Source organism: Mauremys reevesii, linkage group 8 (assembly GCF_016161935.1).
Source record: "Mauremys reevesii isolate NIE-2019 linkage group 8, ASM1616193v1, whole genome shotgun sequence".
Lineage (NCBI taxonomy): Eukaryota > Metazoa > Chordata > Testudines > Geoemydidae > Mauremys > Mauremys reevesii.
In genome coordinates this window covers 99020289-99048210 of record NC_052630.1, presented here as the reverse complement: position 1 = coordinate 99048210, position 27922 = coordinate 99020289, and the positions used below count along the sequence as shown (strand labels likewise).

At 42.1% G+C, this 27922-nt stretch overlaps 1 protein-coding gene and 1 long non-coding RNA gene across 6 annotated transcripts in view; one reads left to right on the top strand and one right to left on the bottom strand.

Annotated features, from left to right (window-relative positions):
• Positions 1–27922, top strand: part of OSBPL9 (oxysterol binding protein like 9) — a 107403-nt gene that overhangs the window by 22732 nt on the left and 56749 nt on the right. For 3 of the 5 annotated variants that reach the window (XM_039484581.1, XM_039484580.1, XM_039484577.1), the window contains exon 4: positions 18189–18265. In XM_039484581.1, coding sequence (XP_039340515.1) covers positions 18189–18265 — 77 coding nt within the window. Of the gene's footprint in view, positions 1–10859; positions 10932–18188; positions 18266–21135; positions 21326–27922 lie in introns of those variants that run through there. The other 2 variants (XM_039484583.1, XM_039484579.1) reach the window with 2 other exon arrangements.
• On the bottom strand, positions 12777–21121 carry LOC120370215. Its single transcript, XR_005583661.1, has 3 exons — positions 20390–21121; positions 16503–16642; positions 12777–13364 (listed from the first exon to the last, which is right to left on the bottom strand). It is a non-coding gene; the product is annotated as an uncharacterized LOC120370215 (long non-coding RNA).

Sequence of the window (27922 nt, the reverse complement as noted above, 5' to 3'; positions counted from 1 at the left end):
CAACATAGTGTCACAATGTTGCCATGAGAAGGAAGCATAAATGCACCGGTGCCCCTCTTCTACATCTGTAGGTGCATTGTGAGATGGGAAAGCAGATTACTGCCTCCCTAGCCCCTCAGTTCCTTTCCTGGCTGCCTGCAGTCACAGTTGGGAAGGTAAAGGGAGTGATTGGCCAGGTACAGAGTTCTAGTGCATAGGGGAAGAGTACTTATTTAGTATGGGGTGCGGCTATGAGCTCTAATAAACATTTGTGCTGGTGGGGATTTATAGTCTGTTTATAGGAAGAGCAGGCAACACCAGCAATTGGTGGATGGGGTACATGTAGCCACTGTTAATGTGGGTGCCTGAAACCCCAGCAAGTAAGGGCAGGATGGAAGGGTGGGCTCAGAACCCTGGAAGGTTGAATGCCTGAGAGCTTCTGACTGTGGGAGGAGAGGCCAGTCCTTGCAAATGGAGGGAGGGGGTCTTTGAAGGACCAGCAAGAAGCTTGGGTAGCGGAAGAGGCAACCCCAGCAGCCTGGTTCAGGAGAGATGGTCAGCAAAAGCCCAGCAAACCAAGAGGGAGCTGAGGGAAGATTTTCTGGCCTAAGCACATTCTGTCCAGATCTCATTGGGGCTGCTCTGGACTCTACCACTAGAGCATACTTGCCTGTGGACAGATTCGCCACAATATCCAGCTTCATCTCTACAATAGAGCAAAACCCACAAACCAAAGAAGGGCTGTATGGCAGCCTACACATTTGTCACACCCTATGTTCTCAGTATCTTCAAGCCTGGCTGAGGACAGTCTACATCCCCAACAATCAATCAGTCCAAATGAATGTCTATACTTCAGAGGGTCCTCCACACTTCCAATTGGTGAAAAGCTCCCCAAAAGGTCTGTGTGGAAGTGCCATTCTTGCAACCTTCCCTTGCAAAGAGCATCACCACGGATGCATCCCTACTAAGCTAGGGCACATGCTATTCAGGATTTCACAGCTCAGGGTAAACGGTCCCTACATCAATGTATTAGAGCTTAGGGTGACTTGTTATGCTTGCCATCACTTCCTACCCCACCATGTCGGGCCGCTCAGTCAGAATAATAGTAGGCAACAGAGCAGCAATGTATTCTGTTTATATCTGCAAGGCCACCACCTGGTCTCCAGTGCACACCTTTTCCCAATGCCATGCTCTCGTACCTGTTTCCAGAGCCGAGACAGCTTTGAGTGAAGTTCTATAGTGTGTACTGAATCTGCCACTTCCATGCTCTCCTCCATCATCAAAGTATTGCTCTGCAATCTCCTGAAGTGGAGCACCCACAGGGATAACTCAAAGAACGAGAGGTTTCTTACCTTGTACAGTGACTGGAATTCTTCAAGATGTTTTGTTCCTATGGGTACTCCACTATCTATCCTCCTTCCCCTCTGCCTCAGTCTTTCTGTCCGGATTTCATGGTTAAGAAGGAACTGGAGCATCAGTGGGTCCACCCTCCCCTATATACTCTCACATCAGAGCACAAGAATATGTAGGGTGCGGACCTGTGGACACTGCTGATGAAAATCTGATCCAGAGCACACTGGTACATGCACATCTTAAAATGGAGCACCCATATTGACAAAAATCTCAAATTCCAGTTACTGTACAAGGTAAACAACTTCACTTTCTGTGAATTCAGTCTAGAAGTTCAGCCAAGATGTTCACAAGGCTTATTTTGATGTCAGAGACATCTAACTATTTGAAGCTTTCTCCTAGATATTTTGACGGTTTCCCTGCTGGGGGTTTTAATGGCAAAGGTCTGTAATGTAGACAGGACTGTATAAGGTTATGCTAATTACACTATAATACTGGTACAGAAGGTTTTTCTGGATGAAAAGCTTTTGTTTACAGGCTTTTATAACTTCTAAATATCTTTTTGGATGAATGTCTAACAGTGGCAAAATATTTTGGTAAAATAGAATTTTAATAATCTATATGGCTGTATCAGAGAAGGACACGTATGGTATAGTTTGCATTACTTAACACTAAATATTGTTGACATCCCCCTAAGTCCCTTTTTCACTTGAACAGCTTTTATTAAAAACTTTGCCATATAATTTATATGAGTTCCCCAAACAAAATAACCTGTACCATGAAAAGAACACCTTTAGGCCTGTGTAACACAGTCTACACAAGGACTTTTTCCAGGATAGCCATAGTGGTTAGGTATGTGATTCACTGACCACCATCTGAACCACCATAGCTATGTTAGCAACATTTTTAAGCGTAGTCCAGACCTGGGAGAAAAGCAATACTGTTTTTTGTTTAATGTGTTCCCATATTTAACTGGGAGGAAGAATCAGTGATTATTTCAATGGAATAAATACATATGATGCACACATCTAAGGCACTCTAGGGAGAAGAGTGCTTTGCTGACCTATAGGGAGGGAACATGGCAACAGGATGGAGAAAAGGGAGTGAAATGTGGCTAGGAGGCTTTAACTTCAATTTTTTTTCAGGTGAAAAAAGAGTTTAAGCAGTTTGACCATCCTTTTTTGTGACTTTCCTTTATTTCCACTTAAAACCTGAATAACGAAAAACTCGGAATAACTTGAGTTCTACCTGTTAACTATTAATAGAGATCAGATTTGATTCAGCCCAAAAGGTAGCTCCTACGAAGTTGATGTTGTCATCTTCAGAGTATTTAATTTTTGTGTATGTTCTGAAAGTATTCCTATGGATTATCTAGTACAGAGTAATATGGAGTCCTTCGGGCGATGGTCCCTATATGGATTTCAGAAATGGGTATGCATGCATGCCATGTGCTGGAAACAGAAGATTTTCTTAGCAGTGTCCATTGACCTGCACATATGTCGCCTCGTGCTCCCAGATGAGGGTATCATAGGCCGTGTGAGTTGATGCCTCTCTCTAGTTCTTTCTTACAGCTGCATGGCTGGAGTTAGAACCCCTGTTCCTTCACACTCCAGTCTGTTTCTCTTGTATATAGTTTTTCTTAGTGTTATATAGCTGTAGTAACAAGTAGTGTAATTTTTCTGCCCTTCTGGGGGAATCCCCGCCCTTGACTATACCCGATTTCCTAGCTTCAAAAACTGTGCTTCTCGTCTGTGCTCATTTTCGGTGAGTGACGAGCACCAGTGCTGCCTGTACTGCCTCGGATACATGGTCGTTCCTGCCTCGAACATGGGAGGCTCGAAAACTTCTACTCTTGAAGTTCTTGATGGAGGAGGCCATGCATGCACAGGTGCATTTGGATCTGGAACCAGTGATGCACTGCCCTGCACTGGCGCCCAGCCCTCCTCCGAGCACCTCCCAGGCACCAAATCTGATGGTACTGAGACAGCTGGCCATGCTCCGCCATGAGGGAAAGAAGCATGTACACGGACATAAGCACAGATCCCCGTCCAGGACTGCTCAAAAACATAGCATTTCCTCCCCAAACCATGCTTGGTCGGGCCAGAAGTTGCACGTCTATTTGGCCACCGGACCAGCTCTCATGTTGCTCCGGGTGGAGGGTAAGGAAAAATAGAAGCGAGATCCACTGTTACCAGCACCTACCCTGGTGACTGCACTGGTTCTTTCATTGGTGCATCTCCTGCTGGCACTGTTGACGCTGCCTGGACCCCAGGGTTTGTCTTGGGTGACCCTGTGCACTCCCAGCTGCCTGGAATTGCTGCTATCGATGGAAGAGTTGCTTCTCCCATAGCCATGCTCCTCTCTGTCTCTACACACACCACCGTCTCGCCATCTCCAGCAGATGAATCGCTACTGCTGCCCCCAGCAATATCAAGAACTGTTACAATGGGTGGTGACGGATCTGGGGATCCTGTTGGAGGAGGTTCAGGACATGCAACACCAGCTCCTGGACATCCTCCAACCCCAGGGAGACCTACTCAAGCAGCTCTCCCCATCAAAAATGCTGTCCTGCAACCAATGCAATTGGTGTGGCATACTCCTGCCTCCTGTGCCTCTGGTCCTACTAAGGGAGTGTAATTCCTTTTTACCCACTCACCTCCAAATTGCCCAGTGGGTCTCGCAGAGGCAGAATGAGTCGGCCAACACCCTCAGAAATCCACTTATCCAGACAGAACGGCAAAAAAGATGGACCTGGTGGGCTGGAAAGCCATCTTCGCATGCATTGACTCCGGTTTTGGCTCCTCTATCTATAGACCACACCATGACTGCCTGGACAGCGAAGTCTTGATCCCGCAGGATGTACTGATGTCCATCATATAGTGGACCGACACTTCCCAGGTCCTGGTCAGTACTCCTTTCATAATTCCCACACCACGCTCACAACGGACGCATCCCTCGTGGGTTGGGGAGCTCACCTAGACCGCCACACTGCATAGATAGAGCATTTGGGTGCCTCAGGAACCCAGGATGCATATAAACATCCCGGAACTGAGGATGGTCCGTCTTGTCTGCCACTTTCTTTCCTTCATATGGGCCAAGCACATCAAATTATTCTGACAACTTTGCAGCGGTAGTTTACATCAACAAAAAGGGCAGTGCCAAGTCTCCCTACCTCTGTTCAGAGTCCATCCACCTTTGGAACTGGTGCATTAAACATCAAGTCACACTCCAGGTCACGTATCTCCTGGGCACCCAAAGACTCTCTGTCAGAGATGCTCAGCAGGACACTACCTGAACCACGAGTGGGAGCTGCATGATGCCAAGCTCTGGTGCATCTTCCACTACTGGAGCACCCAATGCTGAGACCTCTTCTCCATTTGAGAGAATCACAAACTTTCGCTTTATTGTTTCAGAGGAACCATGTGGGAATACTTGCAAGGTGACGCCCTTCTCTTCCTCTAGACGGGCTCCCTCCACTACACTTTGTCCCTCCCCCCGCAAGTCCTGCACAAGACTCGTCGGGATCAAGCAACGGTAATCCTAATAGTTCCATTTTGGCCATGTTGGTTTTGGCCCTGACATCCCAAACCTCTCCCTCTGCACACCACTCCATTTCCACACACTACTGCATCTCCTCACGCAAGACTGGGGCTGACACTAACATTCGATTCTCAGCCATTTTCACTTCACAGCTTGGTTTTTGGATGGAGCTTGGGGATAGATAGCGCATGCTCCACCCCAGTGCAATGTATCCTTACCCAGGGCCTGCTACCAGGTGAAATGAAAGTGCTTCACCTCCACAAATACCTGCTGTCTACGATAGCTGAGGATGATAGGTATGGATATCTTCTTGAACTCGAGACTTTGGGCCTAGCCCTCAGTTCCATACAGGTCCACCTAGCAGCACTCAGTGCCTTTCTCCTCTCAGTGGATGGCACTTCTGTGCCCACACACACTACCACTGTATGTTTCCTAAAAGGTTTGCTCAATACCTTCCCAGCTGTACTCAAACCTACACCCTTGTGGGACCTTAATCTCATTCTCTCTGTTTTCAGGAAATCACCCTTTGAGTCCCAAATAATGTCTTCCCTTTCTCCTCTCTCCATGAAAATAATCTTCTGAGTAGCCATTACCTTGGCTAGACGAGTCAGTGAGCTGGCAGCCATGATGGCTGACACCCCCCCCTCCTGCCCCACGTTGTCTTCCACAAAGACAGTTTCTTTACGTGTTCACCCTATATTCCTTTCTAAGGTGGTGTCGGAGTTCCTCCTAAATCAGTGTATCCACTTCCTGGTCTTCTGACCCAAACCCCACGGCTCCCACATTGACAGGATCCTCCATTCCCTTGGCATCCGACATGCAGCAGTGTTGTACCTCCACCGAACCCATGACTTCTGTGCATCAATTGCTGACTGTTGTAAGGGCCAAGCCTTCTCCTTACAGTGCATTTCCAAATGGGTTTCTCTGTAGCATCTGTGACTGCATGCACTCAACAATGTAACACCATGTGATGTTGTCATGGCACATTTTACCTGAGCGCAAGCGACCACATTGGCCTGCCTCACCAGCTGTCTCCTGCCAGGACATTTGTCGCACAGTGATATAGTGTTCCATGCGGAACTTCACATATCATTATGTCATTGCCCACGCAATGGCTGCAGTTGTGGGCTATGTTGTAGTACACACAGCACTTCCAAGCACATCCTTGCACCCACCTCCATGCTGGTCACTGCTCGCTACTCACCCACATTTGGAATCCATATAGGGACCATTAGTCGAAGAAGAGAAAGCTATTTACCTGTAACTGGAGGTTCTTCAAGATGGGTGGTCCCTATTTGGATTCCAGTATCCACTGTTCATCCTTTCTGCTGTGGACTCGACTACTCAGCGGTAAGAGGAGATGTAATGGGAGAGATGTCGAGCCGTATGGCCTATTTTATATTCTCAACTGAGAGCATGAGAGGATGCAAATGCAGGTCAACAGACACTGCTAAAGAAAACCACCTGGCTCTGGCACATGGTGTGTACATGCATCCATGTTTGGGCTACAGGTAAGTAGCCTCTTCTGTAAGATGCTGCATGTAGATAGGGTTGTGTGAGCTTTTGTTTAAATACTATCCAAAAGCGTATGCCTAAGGAAGTAGTTAGTTATGTGTTATACTTGAATTTTCATATTATTTTGCCTTGGAGAAGTTATCATAACCTTAAAATTAAATTTAACATTGCAATGTGTGAGTATTCATTGTATTCTTCTTTTTCCCGTCTCTGCCTTCCGAGCTTCATTGCCCTTCAAACGATGGGAGGAGGTGAGAAATAGGAAAAATCAAAAGCTGTTTGACTAGAGGATATTTAAAATCTTCAGATCCCTCCTCTGGAGTTTAGAAATTGTGAAAGCATAAAGACTTCAGCAAATAATCCATTTTTTGCAGCGTAACTTGTGTGCAGATGAAATTTAAAAAAATAAAAACTATTATTGCAGGTAACATCTGCAACATAGTATTATTGTTCCCATTGTTAGCAAAAGTTAACGTGGATTTTTGAAACAGTTCAAATGATTCACTAATTTTTGGTCAATAAATAAAATAAGTGAATTTTCAAATAGGATTATTCATACTGAATATTTTCAGTTATGAAATACATCAACTTGAGTTGCATATGAGCAAAAAAAAAAATGTTTAAACTTAATTGAGGTGTATTCCATCTCCCCTCCACTCTTTTGTATAAGTAATAGAATCTGAACAAACTAGCCAAATTTTAACAGATACAACAGCTATTTAAAAGAAATCAGAACTCTGAATAACTGCAAACTGTTACAGTAGAACTTAAAACTTAACCTTAAGTATAACAGGAGCTTCATCTCCCATTTAATTATTTGTGTAATAAGACACAAACAGCCTCATCTGTAAAGCAAACCTCTACTTATGTTCATGCAACCTTGCACAGACTCCTGTACGTGTACTTTAGTGTATGCTGTTGATGATGGGCTTTGTTCTTGCCAATTCAGGCCATTCCCTCAGTGTTAGCCACCCTGAAAGAAAAGCAGTGTGTCACTTTAACCTACAGTTCTTCCCTCTATCCTATAACACTTATTGTCTCCCTTGGGTGCCATCGAGTTAAGATGAGATTGGAAACCGGACAGTAAGGTTGTTGGCATGATTTAATACTTTTTAGTGTGGGCGTTGAACAGGGCTCCCTCCTGCACAAAAGTCAGCTCAGCCTCCATGGTTGTATAGTAAAGTGCACATTGTGATGTGGGTAAGGAGACTCAGGCTTGCTTGTCCTTGAATATTAGTAGTGTGATAGTTGGGGGTAGTGCAGGGCCGGCTCCAGGGGTTTTGCCGCCCCAAGAGCCGCGATCACAATCTGCGGCAATTCAGCGGGAGGTCCTTTGCTCCGAGCGGGAGTGAGGGACCCTCTGCCGAATTGCCGCCGAATACCTTAAAATGCCGCCCCACTCTGGAGTTGCTGCCCCAAGCACCTGCTTGGTAAGCTGGTGCCTGGAGCCGGCCCTGGGGTAGTGTATCAACCAGCACAGGGCAGGTGGCAGTTGAGGCAATGTCAGGGAATGAGTCTGGCTGAGCCAGTAAGGAGCAACAGCAAGTTGGGGCTGGGGACCAGGGGCAGATGGGATGATGTTGCATTATCTCTTCTCAGACCACAGTGTAAAAAGGCTGCTTCACAGCCTCCTTTGGGGACCGAGGCACTCAATAGTACTGGCAGGATCAATTCAGAGCCCAGGAAGAAACAAACTGGCCACCAGTTAAAAGCTAGTAGGCATGACCACTGGTAATGCTTTCTTAAGACAGTGGTTGTATTGAGGTAGAAAAAGCCAGGATTGGAGAGTAGGGATGGAAAGGTGGTAAAAGTACTGGCAGTGTTGATTCCCTTTCACTCATCTGCTTCACTACTACTGACATTTTAATATGATCAGTAACACTACTGACATTTTCAGCTGAGTGTCTGGTTGTGCATATTTCCAAAGGCTATGGGCTGAATTTGGCTTTTAAGCCAAGGTTGGACAAACCTACAGCAATGAAACAAGCATTGACTTAAAAAAAAAAATAGAGAAAAGTTCTTGGCTAACCTTCATGATATTTTGTGAACAGGAATATTTGGTTTGAGTATGATCTGACAGAACTCTGGTAATGATCATGGCTGTGCATCCCTTAGGTGGTGGTAGCTTGATAGAAGTTAGATGTGGTCTCATCTCTTCCACTCCCCCCCCCCCCCCAAAAAAAAAGCAGCACAGCTGTTAATCTTCAGGATAAGTAGTCTGATGCCATGGAGATGAGCATGCTATACAAAATTAGATGGGCACAGCCTACTCATTTCCATCCACATGCACCAACCACGGTGAGGCACCAACTTTTTTGGGGGGAGTAAGAAGTGTGGAGGGGGAGGGCTGGAAGATATCAAAAGGAGGGGGGGGAAATAAGAAGATGGAAGACTGAGACAACACCAAACTACTGATTGGACCTAACCCACAGAGAATGCCTACCTATACTCCTCAGAACACCAAATTACTGATTTGGTGTTGAGGCTAAATATGTGCATTCTCTCTCTCTAGGCCTCCTACTGTCACTTATTCTCTGGAATGTCTCGTGTCTCTGCTGGTCAGCCTCTACACTTTAATATATACTGAGGCCAGTCAGCCTATCTCTTGCATAGAAGATTCCCTAGATGGAGAGTCACTCGTTTTATCAGTAGCTTTTAGGGCTGACGAGTAATCACAGTTAACTCTTGTGATTAACTAAAAATATTAATAGTGATTAAAAAATTAATTGCTATTTTGATTGCACTATTAAAACAATAGAATACCAATTGAAATGTATTAAATATTTTGAATGTTTTTCTACATTTTAATATATATTGTATTCTGTGTTGTAATTGAAATTAAAGTGTCTATTTTTATTACAAATATTTGCACTATAAAAATGATAAACAAAAGAAATAGTACTTTTCAGTTCACCTCATACAAGTACTGTAGTGCAGTCTTTGTCGTGAAAGTGCAATTTACAAATGTAGATTTTTTGTTACAAAACTGCACTCAAAAACAAAACAATGTAAAACTTCAGAGCCTACAAATCCACTCAGTCCTACTTCTTGTTCAGCCAATCTCTAAGACAAACAAGTTTGTTTACATTTACAGGCAATAATGCTGCCCTCTTCTTCTTTACCATGTCACCAGAAAGTGAGAACAGGCATTTGCATGGCACCTTTGGATGCCATCAAGCCTTTGCTAGGAAAAGTAATCTGGTGTGCAATGCTTTCACATTCCACATACGTGTTGTATAAACATACATAAACTCTTTTCACTGACAAAGTAAACAAAGTACTAGAATGCTATGGTGAATCTGAAGATGAAACTACTGAATCATTCTGCAGTATGGAAAAGGATACTGGTTGAGAGCATTCATATACCAAAATAAATGTGACCCATTCTTTATCTTCCTTTTTATCATCTATTTAACTTCATCAAACAAAAAACCCACTTCTCTTTTTTGTATTCCCTTCTTGTGTCTTACTTGGCCCTTGTTATGCCTGCATTTCATGATGCCTGGCTGAATCAGTGCTTCTGAGACAGTTTTAGGTGTTCCTTAGATTTGACCTTTCCAGTGATACTGTTGCACTATGAACAGCACAGTAGAACTAACTTAAAAAGGGAAGGAGGCAGCTTTGCATCTGGAAGTACCCAACACTGTTAACTTGTTTTTATGGTGTTCAGCCTGATCTGCAATGCTGAAATCCTTACCCTACTGTTCCTGATGTTGATGAATATTGTGTGGTGCATGCTACAAAACTTCTTAAAATAACAAGATGTCAGAATTGTATACTTTAAATCTTTTGTCAGTTTCCCTCTTAAAAACAAAAGGTGCATAATAAACCTAACCTGCTTGCCAGAAAGATTGGTCAGAAGTTATAATTTTCCACTTTGTATGTAGTACAGGTTTTCCCCTAACTTGTTCTTCTGAGTGTTTTGGGTAATCCTTTTTTGAATGTTCCCATAGATTGTGCTTCAATGACTCTTGGCTGTTGTTCCATTCTAATTGCTCTTACTGTTAGGAAGCTTTTCCTTGCATTTAATCTCTCAACAACCATTTTGATTAGATTTAATTTAACCTTTCTGCTTGTTCTTCCTGAGAATTGCATGCTAGTGAAGCTTCTGAGCTTTTCTTAGAGGCTGGTACTGAGAAATGGATGAGTCACTATTGGCTAGAAAGTGTCTGTATTCTGGTCTCTTGGTTGGCAATAGGCTGATTGGCAGTAGGTACTAAAACCACCAGTATATAATCTTCACATTGCAGTCATTCCAGGATCTACTGGTAGAGGAGACTTAGTCTATTTTAGTACCATGAGTGTTGATGTGATTCCTGAATTGCAGCTGCAGTTCATATGAAGCTGAGTGACCTTGACCAACAGTCTAATCATGGGTGGTTTTTCATGCTGTAAGCATATCAGCTATCTTTGTGACAGGGTGCAGGGTCACTACTGAGTCACCAGTACACACAAAGAAACACCGTCTTTCCTTTCCCCTCTACTGAACACCCATGGAAAAGGGAAAAACATATGAAATGCTGCTGGAGGGACAGGAGAAGGAGCATGTATGTAGGGAGGGCTTTGAAGGCTGGGTTCATGCCTGGGCTTGCGGAAGTTTGTTCATTCTTTGGACTATGTTGTTTTGGTTTGTATTTATAAAGATTCCTTGATGCTAAATAGACTTTACTGTCTGTGGCTGTTAAGTTTCTGCCCAATCATCCCAATTTCTTTCTGTTTTACAAATCCTTAGCTTTGTGTATGAGTCCTATAGGAGTAGTTAGCAAATCTTAACATATTACCTTGAGCACTGTAATCCTGCTTCAGTGTCAATTTGGAGGCTATATGAGACACCGCAACAGAAAGATGACTCAGTAAACAACCCTAGCTGGCAGAGGGTCCTGGTATGCCATGAGCTACTTAGTCTTGTGGCATTGACTACACTTCATTTTAACTGTCCAAGAAATGAGTGATCTTTTTTTCAGGGAGGAGGTCTGATAGTCTTCAAATACAAAAACAAAGTGGTGGCTATCATTTAGTACACAAGGATTTGAAAAGCTCCATAAACACTTGAAATATTGGTAAGAATGAGATTAATTAACCAAGTTCAATATATATCACTGATGCTGGTAATTCATTGGTGTTTGTAGCATTGTTGTAGCCATGTTGGTCTGAGCATATTGGAGAGATGTGGTGAGTGAGGCAGTATATTTTAATGGACCAACTTCTGTTAGTTAAAGAAAAGCTTTGACCTGAAGAAGAGCTCTATAGGCTCGAAAGCTTCTCTTTCACCAAGAGAAGTTGGTCCAATAAAAGATATTAGCTCACCCACCTTGTCTCTTGAATTCACTAGTGCTTTGTTTAAAAAGTGTAAACTATGTGAAACTTCCCTGCTCTACCAGACAATCGGATCTCATTCTTGGGGTGGGACCAGAGACATTGCTTATGAAAAATATAATTAAGCTATATGCTACTGTCAAAATGAAGGATATAATATTTTGTAACTAGGCTTATGCCATCTGACTTCAAGGTATACTGTTTTTCATAACAGATCTTGTTAGTCGGATATATGGAACAGTAATTTGTGTGTTGCATTAAACTAAATCTGTTTTGCAACCATAATATTTCAAAATATTATATCTTTCTTCATTTTGACAGTATCATATAGTTTAATTATATTTAGTTTGGAGGTCCTGGAGGCTGCCAATGCTGTCTTTTTAGTTCTGTTGCATTATAAACCTGTGCCCAGGAGCTTCTTCATATTAACACTTAATATTATATTTGACCCAATTAGTGTGCTTGTGTCTGATACCATGGTAGTACTGTATGACAGCACTTTTTGGCTAATGTCATGGTAACATATCCTTAGTGTGCTATGTGGAATGCTATGGGTGGGGGAGAGAGAGAGACTACATCTCGTAACGTGGTGGTGCTGGCTGGTGTTCCCAGTGAATTCTTTGTGCCATTCCATATGATAGGGTAGTCCTCACCCTTGATCTGTCTGTGCTGTCGGGGAAGAGGAGGGAAAGATTCAATTTAACTAAAATAAGAGACCAACTGTGACCCTTGTTGCCTGCAAGGGCCACGCTGAGATTGCTTAATTAGGGCAAACTGCAAAGAATGGGACAGACTATCCCCCAAACTGGTGGTTATTCTGATGATTTGGTTCACCAGGCCAGCAACAAAACAGCTTCTACTATACCTTACTGGTTTCCCAGAGGCCAAAAACACAGCTCCCTTAAAGCAATCCAGCCTGGGGCTCCCACCCAGACAGCCACTCAAATATGATGAGGATTACCGAAAATCTTGTTGATCATATATAAAGTTCTACCAATCCCAAGGGATGGGATACATTACCCACCAGGTCAATGAATATTTCAGATCTTACCTAAATAGATGCTTACAGCCAATTCTTCTTAACTAAACTAAGATTTATTTAGAAAGAGAGTATTTTTAAAAGATCATTATTCATATATGTATATATAAAGTTCTTAGTTTCACATTAGAGATGGTGAGCTGCTGAGTTGCAAAAAGTTCTTTCAGAATCAATTCCCTAGGTTATAATCCAATAGGCAAGTCCATATGCAGAGTCTGTATAAATTCTTCCATGAGAAGTAGCAGGGTAATCCAGACTGGCACTGGAGACCTCAATCTTGTGACTCAAGCTTCCATCGACCAAGTTTAAGCAGATCTGAGAACAGAATCAGGGCCTTAGAGTTCTTTTATAGATCTATGGCAAAACATTGATAGTCTTTTGACAGCAGGCATTCCTTGGGTGACGAGCATTGTGGCTTTGAAGTAAAACCTCTGTTTCCTATTTATACACAGATAATAGTTGCATTCGTCAGAATAAGGTAATTCTCCATTAATTAGTTCATAGACAGTTTACTACAAACTTCGATGATATTGCATCCAAGTTTCATCTAAATGTTAATATTCCCTTTTGATCTCTGAATCAATAGCAGATAGTAACAGATGGGAACTGACTGGTTACATAATATCTAAAAAGAGATAGGTAAACACAAATACAATTAGTATCTTCCAATTTTCTAAAAAAACAGTTTGCATTTCAAAGCTCTAGTCTATCTAACATGACTTTGTTAGATATTTATAAGGAATGGCCCTAATTACCATTTATATACTTTTAAAATATGTCTTTAAAGGTTGAATTTGGGTCATTTAGTTGCTAGTTGTTCAACCCTTTCTGGCTCAGTGTCACGTCTACCCCCTCCAAATGGTATGAACTCTGTGACCTATATTAGTGGTTAGCATGCAGAAGTACTCAGATGATTTGGATTGTAGCCCCTTCCTAAGGATTGGAATTGTCTTTAGACAGTCCATAATACAAGCCGCAGGCTGGCTACTGTGCATGCACAGCATACCCTGGCATTCGCATGATATAGATCAGGGGTTGGCAACCTTTCAGAAGTGGTGTGCCGAGTCTTCATTTATTCACTCTGATTTAAGGTTTCGCGTGCCAGTAATACATTTTAATGTTTTTAGATCTCTTTCTATGAGTCTAATATATAACTAAACGATTGTTGTATGTAAAGTAAATAAGGTTTTTAAAATGTTTAAGAAGCTTCATTTAAAATTAAATTAAAATGCAGAGCCCCCTGGACTGGTGGCCAGGACCCAGGCAGTGTGAGTGACACTGAAAATCAGCTTGCATGCCGTCTTCAGCACACGTGCCATAGGTTGCCTACGCCTGATGTAGATTTTTCAGTTTTACAAGATGATTTAATTCTTAAATGATTTTTATTTGTGTTGAAATTTTCCATGCTTTGTTTCTGATTATAAAAAAAAAGACTCCACACACACACGATCCGCCCCCTGCCTCTCTTCCCCCCCCTCCCTCCCCCAAAAAAAAGAGCGAAGAGAGAGGGGAGACATTTGAGGAAGAAACATTCGGGGGAGGGGGATGATGCTAGAATTGGGGGAAGGAAATGTACTCCTTTCATTCACCTAATTTTTTTTTATTCTGCTTACGTGATGCTGATGGTCAGCCTACCCAAACCACTCAAACACATGGTAAACAAAGCAGACAGCTATAGCAATAAACTAACTACAAGCTGACCCATACAATTATCATAGTAGTCCTATGAGCCTTAGCAAACTGTGTTCTTATCTTTCTGGTAGCCTGTTGAAGTTACCTTCTTTAAATTCCTTTTTTGGTAGCTGAAATAACCTTTGAGTACGTAATTTCAGAATTTGACATGTAAGCACCTCTGTCTAGGTATTTATATACTCCCATCACCATATAATAGTGTAACAGTTCTTGAGAACTTTTTAGAAGTCATTGATACTAAGGTTGGAAATGATCTATTTGGACATCCAATTCACTCTGCTACTGTCTGCAGAAGTTGTCTTTATTGTACATTTTCAGTTCTCTCTAAATTAATTCAAAATAAATCCGGTGACAGAGCTTCAGTTATCTACTCAAATATATTAGTATTTTTGTTTTGTATCTGATGATCAAACCCAAGTATAGAATGAATTGGATTGCCTTTGAAGGACAGAAACAAAATAACATTAAAACCTTTTTCAGGATACCCGTTGCCGTTCATACGGATGTATTGAAAGTGTGTGCCTGAGTTGTTGTGGCTTCAGTTCTGTAAGCTTTAGCTTATTAAGCAAATGTATAATTATAGTGTGTCTAAAACACCAAAGAATTTCAATTAAAAAGAGAAAACTAGAAATCTACAGCTTTTGAAACATTCAAATACTGTACTGCTGTATTCTGAACACCCTCTCTTTTCACTTAACCGGACTCCTTAAAGGGTGACTGTGGGTGAAGAGGTAAGAACTTAACTAATCTATTGTTGATGGACTAATACGTTGTCTACTCCTTTTTGGCTTTTTTTTAAGGCATCTAGAGCCCTACTAGCCTGCCCTCCGTATACATTAAAGTTTGTATTTATTGCGCTTTCCAGAGCGTTGTATAGAGATCAAAAAAGTTCATCCACCCTACTTAACCATTATTCCTGTAGGAATTTTTATTTACCTGCTATTGTTGCAAGTAACACCTAGTATTACTGTAAAAACATTGTGTACTTTACATATTTTACAATATTTTATAGTTCGTTTTCCCTGTGTAGGTCCATAACGAAGTAACAGAGGAGAGAAACTTTTTAAAAATAGGAAAATGTGATTAATACCACACAGGTTGATAGAGAGTAGAGAGGCAGGTGCAGTAATTAGCCAGTTTTTAAACCAAAATTGAACTTCAAATTTCTATTTAACTTCGTTGCTTTTGCCCTGCAACTTTCAACTTATCATTGTGCTAGACACTATACAAACTCTGATTTAAAAAGACAACATGCTGTACATTTATTTCTCAATTATGCATTTTCTTGCACTTTGATTAGGGGTGTGTTGATTAGTATAATGGCTGTTTTAGTAACAATACAGCATGCAGATCTCTCTACTGATTGGCTGAGGGCCTCAGAATTCCCCATCCATATAATTGCAAGAAACAAGGCATCCACATTCTGATATCTCAGCCCCATCTTGTCTCCTCTCTAAACTTTGATGTTAAATAAAATTTATATTTGACAAAGGAAGCACTCCTTTATAAGTTTGTATGGAATAGGATGAATAAACCTTCCTCCCCAACATCTTCCACTACTCCTCCCTTACAATTCTTGTGATTTTTAGATGGGATTGGAGGACAGAGAGTTTGAAACAGCCATGTTGTGGGCATGTGGATACAGAGGTCAGAGGGATATAAACAATGAGAGGACGGGTGGAGATGGAGACTGCATTTCAGTATACTCTTTGAGTTGAGTAATAAGCATACCATACATGATCAAACTTTGAAAACTAACTTTTGTATAATTAGTCCACTTTGATTGTTCCCTTGTAAACAGGAAACTCCCTCAAGTAGTCTTATACAACATATGCACTATTTGTGTTATTGGATGAGGAACTAGAAACAACTGGGAGTAGTTATTGGCATGAAGTCAGTGTTCCTTCCTCTTTTGTCTCCCTCAAATTCACTAAATGCCTTCAGTTGCATCACCCTTTTTTCTTCACCCAGTTTCTAATGCCCTTGTCACTTCCTGTACCATTGCTGCAGTATTCCACCACAGCAAAGAACTTCTTAGCGTATGCACAAAGCACCTCAGGTGGCATATGACCAGGATTCATCATGAAATTTGGTCCACTGGTTGGATCATTAGCTTACTTGGGTACTGATGAGGAGAGTGATGTCAACACTGATCCATGCCCCCCAGCAAAAAACTCTTTCAGGCTAGCAAAGTAGAGTGAAGCTTTTGTACTGGAAAAAAACAGTGTGTTAGAAAGTGGGTTAAAAAAAAAAAAAAGGGTAGTGATAACCCTCGGTCAGTTTCGGGAACTCTTTCCTGCCCGCAAAGCCCTGCCATATCATTTTGCATTTCATATCGCCCCTCCTTGATCACCATTGCCTGTGAGATGACCCATCTTCACCTGACCCTAGTTTCTGCTTCTCAATGAAAATTGTATAGCTGTGTGATACAGGAATAGGTGGACCATCTTGTGCATATTCTTACTAGTGTATGAGTCCTGGTTCTATAGAAGAAAATTTTTACACAGGATTGTCCTTAATAAGTATTATAATTGCTTTATTTTAAAATGGAAAGATATTGAAAAAGAGATCAGGCTCTCTTTATTTGTCTAAGTTATGCTACATCTATAATGAAGTAAAATTAGGAGTAATTTATTACAGGTTGGAACCTGTGGTGACTCAAAAAATTTGAAAAATATATTCTGTAAAGATACAAGTCTGCTGATGTCATAGATTTTGTTTCTACATTTTGTATTGTAATGTATTTCACATGATAAAACCCCCTTCTTTTTTTGAGATAATCGGCTCCTGTGCTTACTTCTCACCAGGCACTATATTGCTTTGTGATATCATGTATAGCTGCTGTGGAAATGATTAGGATGTGTCATTTTAACTAATTCCATTTAATGGGGGATGTTCATGGGAGCTGATGCACTCAAACACTAAAGATCCTGTTCTCATGTAAATAATCTTTAATAAAAGGCATACGTTTACCTTGTTCCCTAGAAAATGGTAGAGCAGAGGAATTGTTTTAAATAGTATTTGTCAAAGGCTCTAGATGATTAGACCTTTAAAGATTCATCACATGCTACTGATTTGACAGGCATAGGTAAGTGCACCTTCTGATCAAGAAACATGTTATGCAAGAAGATAGTTAGATTTTAAAATATCTTGATCAGAGTAGAAAACATGTCTGAAAGAACAGTTGTTAATACGTGCAATGGCAATTTTTCAAAATCTCCCCATTTAACTCTCCATAAATAGCACCAATGTTGACATGGCATATGCTAATCTGAATCTGGAGTGATTTTTTTTTTTTTTTTTACAGCTAAACTATAAACCCCGAAGAGCTGAGATTTTAGGAAAGCCTGGTGTATTCTCTATAGCTGGTACAATGCAATTTATAGAAGCAAGAAGCTAAGCATCTGATTAAACAAAAGTGTGTACAGGTTCTTCGTTGAGGCCTTGTCTACATGAGAAACTTGAACTCATTTAACTAAAGTTGTGATTTTTAAACCATCTTAAACTCATGTAAAAAGCTGTGTGGATACTCTAGAACTAAATCAAAATGTCAATTAATCAGTTTAACATAAACCAAAGTAAGCCACTCCTAAATTGAAATCAGAGCCCACTTGCTGTTGAATTCTCTTCTAGATAACCATTTTAGGTAGTGTGGTTTAATTTAAAAGTTTTAGTCTGAACACACAACATGGTTTTTAGTCTAAAAGCCTTGGGGAAAAAAGTCAGATTTTAAGAAAACCTTGAATATTTTTTGCAGCTCGAGATGCTGATGAGAGAGAGAAGTGGATTCATGCTTTAGAGGAAACAATTCTCCGTCATACTCTTCAGCTTCAGGTAAGTTAACCTTCACTCGTGATCCTGAAGCAATTTTATTTTCAGAATAACTAAATAAACTTACTGACCCAACTTCTGATATCAGATATTCCAGAGTAGTTTGTAAACAGCTGATTATCTGATGGTACAAGAATACAGTACATAGGTACCAGGGCTGATATATCACTGAGTTTACTGTTTGTATCCAGCTAAATTTAGGCAAGGTCTCCTGATTTGTTAGATTGTATCTTGAGTAGTTTATTGTATTAGTGTGATTTGTTGTTTATCTTCCTCTGAAATAATAACAATTATCTTTTGGTTTTGAAAGAGGTAGGATGGCTTTAAAATTAGACTGGGTCTTGGGGAAATCTAGGCTCAATTCTTGGCTTTGTGTGTGACCTTAAGCACGCGGCTTAATCTTTGCCTCCATTCTTTATCTGTACAATGGGGCTAATGCTTCATTTCTGTTTCGCTTTGTCATGTCTACTAAGATTGTAAGTTCTTTGGGCAGGGACTTTCACTATATTTGTACTGTGCCTAGCACAATGGCACTCAGATCCCTTACTAGGCCTCCTAAAGTGCATGTAAAACTTAATACAAATAAAAAATATTTTAAAGTACACTTGAGTGTAGTGTATACATCGGTGATTAGAGTGGCATTGTGCTAGGTACTAAGGACTTAATAAAAAACCTTAAATCTCAAAGGAGGAGGAGAAAATATTAAGATGACAACAATTGGGTGAGATGTGAGAGAGGGAAGGTGCTGTGCAAATAGAAATAGATAGTCTCTATCTGCAAGTGTTTATAGTCCAAGAAAATTAGAGAGGTATGTGGCAGGGCAGTGAAACATGAACAATATATATTCAATCCCTATCAAAAGATAGATTTGTCTCGCCCCCCCTTACCAAATTTAGTCATCGTTTTGTTGGCAGACTTGTGTCAGAAATAGTGGCTATTGAGATCTGACTACGATTAAACTACACTCCTATTCTAAGTGCTCTTCAAATGAAAAAAATTAGCTTCATTTACTTATCTATATAATAAAAGTTAGTGATAAATCATTATATTAAACATTCTAACAAGAAAGATTTATATATTTATATATATTTGACTGTCAAGAAACAAGGAGCAATGTAGTATTTTTTTTTTTCCCCCTCCTCCCATTCCAGTGCAAGTATTGAAAGTGATATCTGTTTGGACCCTGTGGTCTGTTGTCAGCAGTCATCTTCACAAAAACCTTCTTTCCAATTTAAAGGGCCATAGAACTGTTACAGACTGCCCAGCGTAACACCAATTTAGACTTCTTGATCAAAGAACTTCAGTGTTGTCAGCTCCATCTTTTAGCCTGAGTTGTTGAGCAGATATCAAGGTGATATGGAAATAATGTATACACCTTGCCTTTTTAATCCTCTTTTTCTCTTCAGTTATAAATATATTTTTTTCCCTTTGAGTCTAGGGGGTTTCTTGCCAATGTATTGGAAGTAGTTCTCTAAATTACCCTCGAAAATTTTGGTATTGGCATAGTAACAGCTGTGGGATTGCATATGAATTCTATAGGATTGAATCCTTAGATTTCAAATATTGATTTCAGCTGAGACTTTCACTGGAGTTTAAAGGAGTTAGGCAAACTCATTGGGAGCTGAGATGTCTAATTCCCTTTGACTTCACTGAAAAGCTCATCTTAAATATTTTTTCTACCATACTACCTCTGAGTCTAACCTTTTAAGAAGCTAGCATTTTATTTCAGCTGAAAACCAGAATGAGAGCTATGTCAGTGAAGAAGAGGTTTTCTAAAGCTTTTGTTTAGACTAGGATTTAAAGGTTTGTTAGATCATATTAGTTAGCTTGTTCTAAGGAACATCTCCTAAAACTGGTCAAGACAAGGCATGCTGTACTTAATCAAGCACTTCAACTGGACCAGTTTAGCACTTGCTAAAATACAGGTTGCCTTTTCTTGACCAGAGTTTCAAGTGGTGTGTTTAAATTTGATCAAGGTAGCTACCAGATCTAACAAACCTTTACATCTTAATCTAGACAAAGCTGGTTTTTGTTGTTATGGCAAGGCTCTGAGCTATGGCTAGTGTGTTGGGAGCTGTCCATACATTCTATAACACATTTCAGGGTGATTTTCCAAGACCTACCTACCTTGTTTGTGTTACACAGTGTTACACGCACAATGCAAGGGCCCTCCCATGCTTGCCTCATGTATGGACAGTTCTATAAAAGTTGTATAGTAGTAAGAATTTGGGGGATGTGTGTGTGTGTGTGGGGGGGGCTTGCTGTTGGTTTCTGAGCCGTGGTTGTCTGAGAATTCTGCAGCAACCCCATGGGCGAGGACAGGGGGCGGGAACAGCAGCCGCAATCTGAACGGGAAACAGCCGGAGACCCGGCAGCTAAGCAGCAGGCCGCGGGGAAAGGAGGCCTAGGCCGTGTCGGCCCGTTGTGGGCAGACCAGGCGGGGCTCCTGTCAGTACGGTGCCCTGCAAGCCACGCAGCTGGCACGTCTCGCTGTCACGGCAGGCGCGGTTTTACAGCTGGAGTCGGGCCCCCTGCTGCCCGAGCGCTGCCCTGCCGCCCTTGTGTCACCGCGCCCCGGGGCTTCGCTGAAGCAGAGGCGGCGGCGCGGGGCGGTTTGCACTCGCTCCGGCACCGGCTCGCGGAGCCCCGTCACGTGCCGCCGCCGCCGCCAGGGAGCACGCGCCTGACCTCAGCCTTGAGCCTTCTCCGCAGCAGCCCCCCGCATTCAGTCCGGCGGGGCCGCCGGCCACCGCCCGCACAATCACAGCAGGAGCCTGGAGGGAGCCGGATGTCACCACACCTCGTGGGAGGGGCTCTGCCCTCCGCGGGGCTGGGGGGGCTGAGCGGCCAACCCCGCCCCCCCCCAACCGCCGCTCACTCGCGGGTGGGGGAAGGCGTCTGACCCGCAGCCAATCGGGAGCCGCCTTGGTTCTGAGGCGAACGCCGAGCCGCGGGTCGCGGCGGCCGGGTCCTGTGGGGGCTGCTCCCCACCCCGCTCCCAGCCGGAGGCGGCGCTGCCGGGGGCCCAGCCGAGAAGCGCCGCCCGCGGGGAGGATGGCCAGTGTGAGTACGGGGGCGGGGGCGGCTCTGCACCCAGTCCCTCGTGCCCCCCCCTTCCGCCCCCGCAGGGTCTGCAGGTGCCGGGACTCCTGGGTCCCGCTCCCCGGCGTAGGTCCTTCCCCGTCCGTGTCTCGGCGGCTCGCTGTGGGGAGGCGGCCGCCAGGACGGGCTGGCGCTGCGCTTGTCGCCAGTCCACACGCACAGCTAGCGAGCGGCGATTCGCCTGCTGCGCAGGCTTCTGCCGGCCCCGTCCAGCAGCAGGTCTCCGCCAGGAGGCACCCAGCCCGGGAGCGCTGCTGGCCCCGCTCGAAACGGGCATAAAACCGGGGTCCAGGGTTTCCTTCGCTCGAGGAGTTCGCAGGACCTCCCGGGAAAATGACTTTCATTTGCTGCTCAAACGTTACCGGGTTTCTTTTGCGGCGATTTTGTATTTTAGGGGGCATTCTGTGAACTGAAAGGGTGTATGTTGTAGCAAATGTTTGTTTACAAGCAATGCCTTCGCTTTAGTGAGCATCTAAAACTCTTTCACTCTTCGGCACGGTTGGATTTTCATTTTGCATTTCTTTCAGTTTGGACAATGGAAATTTGTGTTTCTCCTTTTCTACAGTTCAGCTTTCAAGCACTTGCAGAAGGAGGTTTATTTGCTGTAGAAGTATGTTAGTTGATTACAATCAAAAGTGGAAATACTTTAGATTTTTTTTAATAAAAGATTTATTTTTACAAACGTGTTTTTTCCCCCTAAACAGTGTCCCTTTAAGTCTACAAGACACTTCCTGTTCTAATCCTTTCTAAATCCAAATTTTAATTTACTTGCCTTAAAAAAAACAAACAAAAACCCCTACTTACTTTTGACCCAGGATTCTTCAAGTTTACCAGGCCAAAAGTGAACTTGGTGTGCAACGTTTGAAGAAAATCAGTCACTGTTAGAGAGATCTGAAAAGTTAGCACTAAAAGCTGGGTGTGAAATGTCTGTTGGTGGCAGAAACTTGCAAAAGGAAACAAGCATAAGAGGATGGAAGAGACCAGGAAGTGTGTCTGTGGGCTTGTCTGTACCGAAAGTGCTACAGTGGCATAGCTGTGCCACTTCAGTGTAGACCAGTGATTCTCAGACTTTTGTACTGGGGACCCCTTTCACATAGCAAGCCACTGAGTGTGACCCCCCCCCCATAAATTAAAAACACTTTTTAATATATTTAACACCATTATAAATGCTGGAGGCAAAGCGGGGTTTGGGGTGGAGGCTGACAGCTCACAATCCCCCACATCATAACCTCATGACCCCTTGAGGGGTCCCGACTCCCAGTTTGAGAACCCCTCGTGTAGACACTACCTATGCAGATGGGAGGGGTTCTTTCATCAGCATAGATAATCCACCTCTGAGAGGCTATAGCTAGGTTGATGGAAGAATTCTTTTGTCTACACGGGGAGTTAAGTTGACAGCACTACACTGTTCAGAAGTGTGAATTTGTCTCATCCCTGAGGCCTGGTCTACACTCGGGGGGGGGGGTTCGATCTAAGGTACGCAACTTCAGCAACATGAACAGCATAGCTGAAGTCGAAGTACCTTAGCTCGAATTACTTACCCGTCCTCACGGCGTGGGATTGACGTCCGCGGCTCCCCCGTCTACTCCGCTACTGCCACTCGCTCCGGTAGAGTTCCGGAGTCGACGGGAGCGCGTTCGGGGTTCGATATATCGCGTCTAGATGAGACGTGATATATCGAACTCTGAGAAATCGATTGCCAGCCGCCGAGCCGGCGGGTAGTGAAGACGTACCCTGAGTGACGTAGTTATGCTAGCATAATTTGCTAGTGTAGAACTGGCCTGAACATAAGATTGAAGACCAACAGTAAATTATTTTTTTCCACCTTCCTTTGCATAATATGTTGGGCATAAATTATGGGAATATTTTTTTCTATGAAACTTTATGAAAAACATTTATATAAGTTTTGTAAGCTCCTCCCTTCTATTTAACTTTGTTGCCAAAAAGTATTAGTTGGCTGATACTTTAGGATGGAATTTGTTTATTCTGTTTTTTTATTGCTCAATTCTTCTCTAGTTCAGGCTCTCTGTTTACCCTTTTAGTGGACTGTAGTCAAATCTTGTCATTGTGTGTCCTCTTGTTCTCCTTTTTAAAAAAATTAGTCCTTAAATCTCTAAATTTAAAAACTGAAGTCCATCTCCTTGCCATGCATTTGCACCTTTACACCTCTAATTTTTTTTATAATGTTACTAGAAATGTGTTTAGTACTTCACTAGTTTTTTCTTACAGAGCTTTCTTGTATTGATGTTAAGCATTTTACTGCTGGGTTTTAGTTGCCTATCCATAGACCTTGCCGAATTTGATTTTTATTTTTCATCATTTTGACTGGTATTGATATTTATTTTTAAGCATTTTAAAAAATATTTATTTAAATTTTCACAATTGTGGGAAACAAGAGGGGTTCACACAATTATTTAATGACAGTAGATGTTGAGATTCAGAAAGTTAAAGCTTTATAACCATTAAAAAGTGTCAACATCAAATGTCAAAATATACAATTTAAATATTGTTAAATCAAACTAAGTTCTCAAGCAGCATTTTGTTTTTGCCCATTTGTAAATTTTGATGATGATGATTATTATTAATGGAAATATTTTTCATCAGTTTGTCTCTGGTGAAATTGACATTTAGTGATAAAAATCTAATCTCTCCAAGCCCACCTATTCATAATTCAGATGCCCTTTACCAAGAGTGTGGACCACAATCTTTGGAGGAAGTTCAGAGCTGAACTCAGCAGTGGCCTCTTCCCCCTCTCATAGGGACTTGACAGCTGGGGGCTCCCTAGAACTTCCCTGCCTCCATAGCAGCAGCTCAGAGTCTCATGAGTACCCTACCATTTTTCCAATGCTCTTTGGGACCATAGTGAGCTTTTTTTTAACCTTTAGCCTCTTACTCCTTCCCAGTACTTTGTTGCTGGCCAGAGTGGTATGCCCTCAGCTGTTTGGAGTCCCTATCACTACTACTTCCCCTGTTGCGCAGAGAAGGAATGGACAGGCTCTTGATGTTGAAAAGCAGATCTGTCCCTTAGTCAGGCAAGGGCTGGTGTGATCAAATAACTGACAAGGCCCATCGAAGGACTAAATAGTCCTGCTTCTCATCCCCAGAGCAGAGACCTGCAGCAAATGGGAAGGATGCTAGGGCCTAAAGTTAAAAAGGCTGTTTAGTTTCCCTCTGCGTCAGGTGAGGAGGAGAAATTGCCACACACTTGATTAGTACTGGTGTGTACATGGTCATAGCCATAGGTGGACCTGGATGTTTAGGTAAATAGCAGTGAGGGGAGATGGGTGGAGAATGGGCAGTGGAGGGCAGCGGGGTGAGGTGGGTGGTGGGTGGAGGGCAGCGGGGTGAGGTGGGGGATGGTGATGCACAGGCAGGACTGGCTCCCCCTCCAGCCCCAGGAGGAGCTTCCCAGCCCTGGGGCTGGAAGTCGGAATCCTTGGGAGTCAAGACACGTTGAGTCTTTCCCCAGCTCTCCCATTGAGTTTCTGTGTGACCTTGAAAAGTCACCTCACCCCACACTGCGCCTCAGTTCCCCATTTTCCAGATGGGAATAATGATATTGATCTTCCTCTGTAAAACACTGAGATTTATAAATGAAAAGCACTAATTATCGTTGGCTTTTAGATTTGTGTTTTAAAAGGAAATTAACAAAACTAGGAATAATGGAAATATTTTTGTGGCTGTTTTTCTCTGATTTCCAGTGACGACAATTCCCTGTTGTGTTTGCAAAGCTTTTGTGGGCAGGACCATGTGGTTTATCTAGGGGCCTGATCCTGAAAAGTATTACTCATGTAGCTGTTACTCATGTGAGTGGCCTCATGAAAAGAAGTGGCAGAACTTCATGTCAAGTGAAAGGTTGCCTGAGCGGACCATGTGTTTGTAAAGTGCTGTGTAAATTTACAGAACTATGTGTTTCACTGTAATAACCCAGACATTGGAACATTGTATGTGTGCATGAGAATCTGACGGTGATTTGACTGTGCTACTTTAATTGTCCAAGCTGATCCAATGTAAAAATATAAACATCAAGGTTGAGTAGTCTATAGACTTTTAAAGTGCTTTGTATTGTTAATACAAGAGGATGGTAGTAAGGGGAATTTGGAGTATTTTTAAAAATGTTGAGCCTTAGTGAAACATGTATGTTGATTTCTAATATGGTATTATATTTTACAGTCAGATAAGAGCTTTACAGATGAAGCCCTCTCTGAACATTAAATATCTCAAGCATTTTGCATAAGAAGAAGAGATTCTTCCTAGCCAAAATTCCCCTTCTCTTTCCAAACTGCTACATAGTGCTCTCTGTGCTGTTGGCCTAGCTGGCTGCTGACTTTCCTCCCCAGAGGTGGCTGCATTTCAGTGGTGCATTTATATGTCTAGTTTGTGGAGCATGTACTGATCCTTATGGAGGGAGGCTGTAGGAATGAATAGATAGATACTGCAGATGTCACCTGAAGACAGACCTTCCCTAAGACCCAGTTAGGTTCTAGCAGTAGGACGTTGTGAGCTCTTAGTGAGATAAGGGCTGCCATGAAGTACTGATTGATGGCGCACATCCGCATGTTACCTCTATACTAGTGCTGCACATAATAAAATTTATTCTGCGCATGGATGGAAAAAATTAGAGGGAGCATTGCACAACACAACACTGAATTGAGAGATACTGGATATCTCAGAGCACACACATGTACCTCTTTCCTTTGATCGCACACACATAGGGGTCAGGGAAAGGGACTCAGGGACACAGCCCCTCCAGATTGCCTCATATCACAATCATAGCTCTGCCAAGCTGCTCCAATTAGTTCTTTCACCATTCAGTACAGCTACAGCTATGGCCTGTTCTACATTAGAAAATTAAGTTGACTTAACTGTTGCTCAGGAGTGTGAAAATCCACATCCCTGAGAAGTGTAGTTAAGCTGATCTAACCCTTAGTGTAGGCAACCGCTTCTCCTCCTTTGCTGTCCTAATCCACCTTTGTTTGAGGACTCTTTTTTGCAGAGATAGCTCAGATTGCAAAACTGGATTCATTCCCCCGCCCCCAAGTGTAGAGAAGTTTGTTTTTTTTTGGGGGGGGGGGGGGGGGAGGGAAGAAGTATATAGTCTCCTTAATAGTAAGACTGGAAGGGACCTTGAGAGGTCTTTTAGTCTAGTCCCCTGCACTCAAGGCAGGACTAAGTGTTATATATAGACCATCCCTGACAGGTGATTTGTCTAACCTGCTCTTAAAAATTTGACGGAGATTCCATAACCTCCCTAGGTAATTTTATCCCAGTGCTTAACTACACTTGCAGTTAGGAAGTTTTTCCTAATGTCCAGCCTAAACCTCGCTTGCTGCAATTTAAGCCCATTGCTTCTTGTCCTATCTTCAGAGGTTAACAAGAACAATTTTTCTCTCTCCTCCTTATTTGCTTGAAAACTGTTATCATGTCCCCTCAGTCTTCTCTTCTGCAGACTAAACTAACCCAATTTTTTCAATCTTTCCTCATATGTCATATTTTCTAGACCTTTAATCATTTTTGTTCTCCTCTGGACTTTCTTCAGTTTGTCCACATCTTTCCTGACATGTGCCAGAGCTGACTTTTTTCTAATATTGTTACAGCTCTGCTTTTTTGTTTGAAGTAGAAAAAATAAACACCTTCAAAGCTACAGTTTTTCTTTGTAAAGATAGTGTTTCCATTTATTTTAAAATAATAACTTTCCATTTTATTCCTATGCTGTCTCCCCCCCAAGCTTTCTTTTCCATTAACTCTTAATTTTCTAGTGCACAACTAACTTTAAATAAAATAGTTTAAAATCATATGTACAGTAGAACCTTAGAGTTACAGACAGTAGAGTTGTGAACTGACCAGTCAACTACACATCTCATTTGGAACTGGAAGTATGCAATCAGGCAACAGCAGAGTTTTAAAAAAAACCAAAAAAAACCTAAATACAGTACAGTACTATGTTAAATGTAAGCTACTTAAAAATAAAAAGGGAAAGCAGCATTTTTCTTCAGCATAGTGAAGTTTCAAAGCTGTATTAAGTCAATGTTTAGTTGTAAACGTTTGAAAGAACAGCCATAGTGTGGTGTTCTTAACTCTGAACAACCTTCCTTCCGGAGGTGTTCATAACTCTGAAGTTACACTGTATTACATTCTTGTGAAGTTCCTTTCCAACATCTTGTTGGAATATTTCTGTGATAGTTTAAACAATGTTTGAGAAAGTGGTACTAAAAACCATCCCACAAATACATACCCAGGATGCATGTTTCCATATTTCTATAATAGAGGAGCTTGGCAGGATTTGATTTTAATCTATAACGGTTGGTAAATGTTGATTTCAGATGACACCTGAAATGCACATGTTGAGAATTATTAATAATATTTGAAATTATTAATATGGGAAACCATGAAACATGAAGTTAACCATAAATTCCTTTGTTAAATTCAAAGGCCTTATAAAAATTGTTCTAAACGTGCCTAAATAATGAGTAATTTACTACAAAACATTTATAAGCATTTGATTGAGGTACTTACAAATGGGCTAAACTTAGGGGTGCTTAGACCCATGTTGGTTGG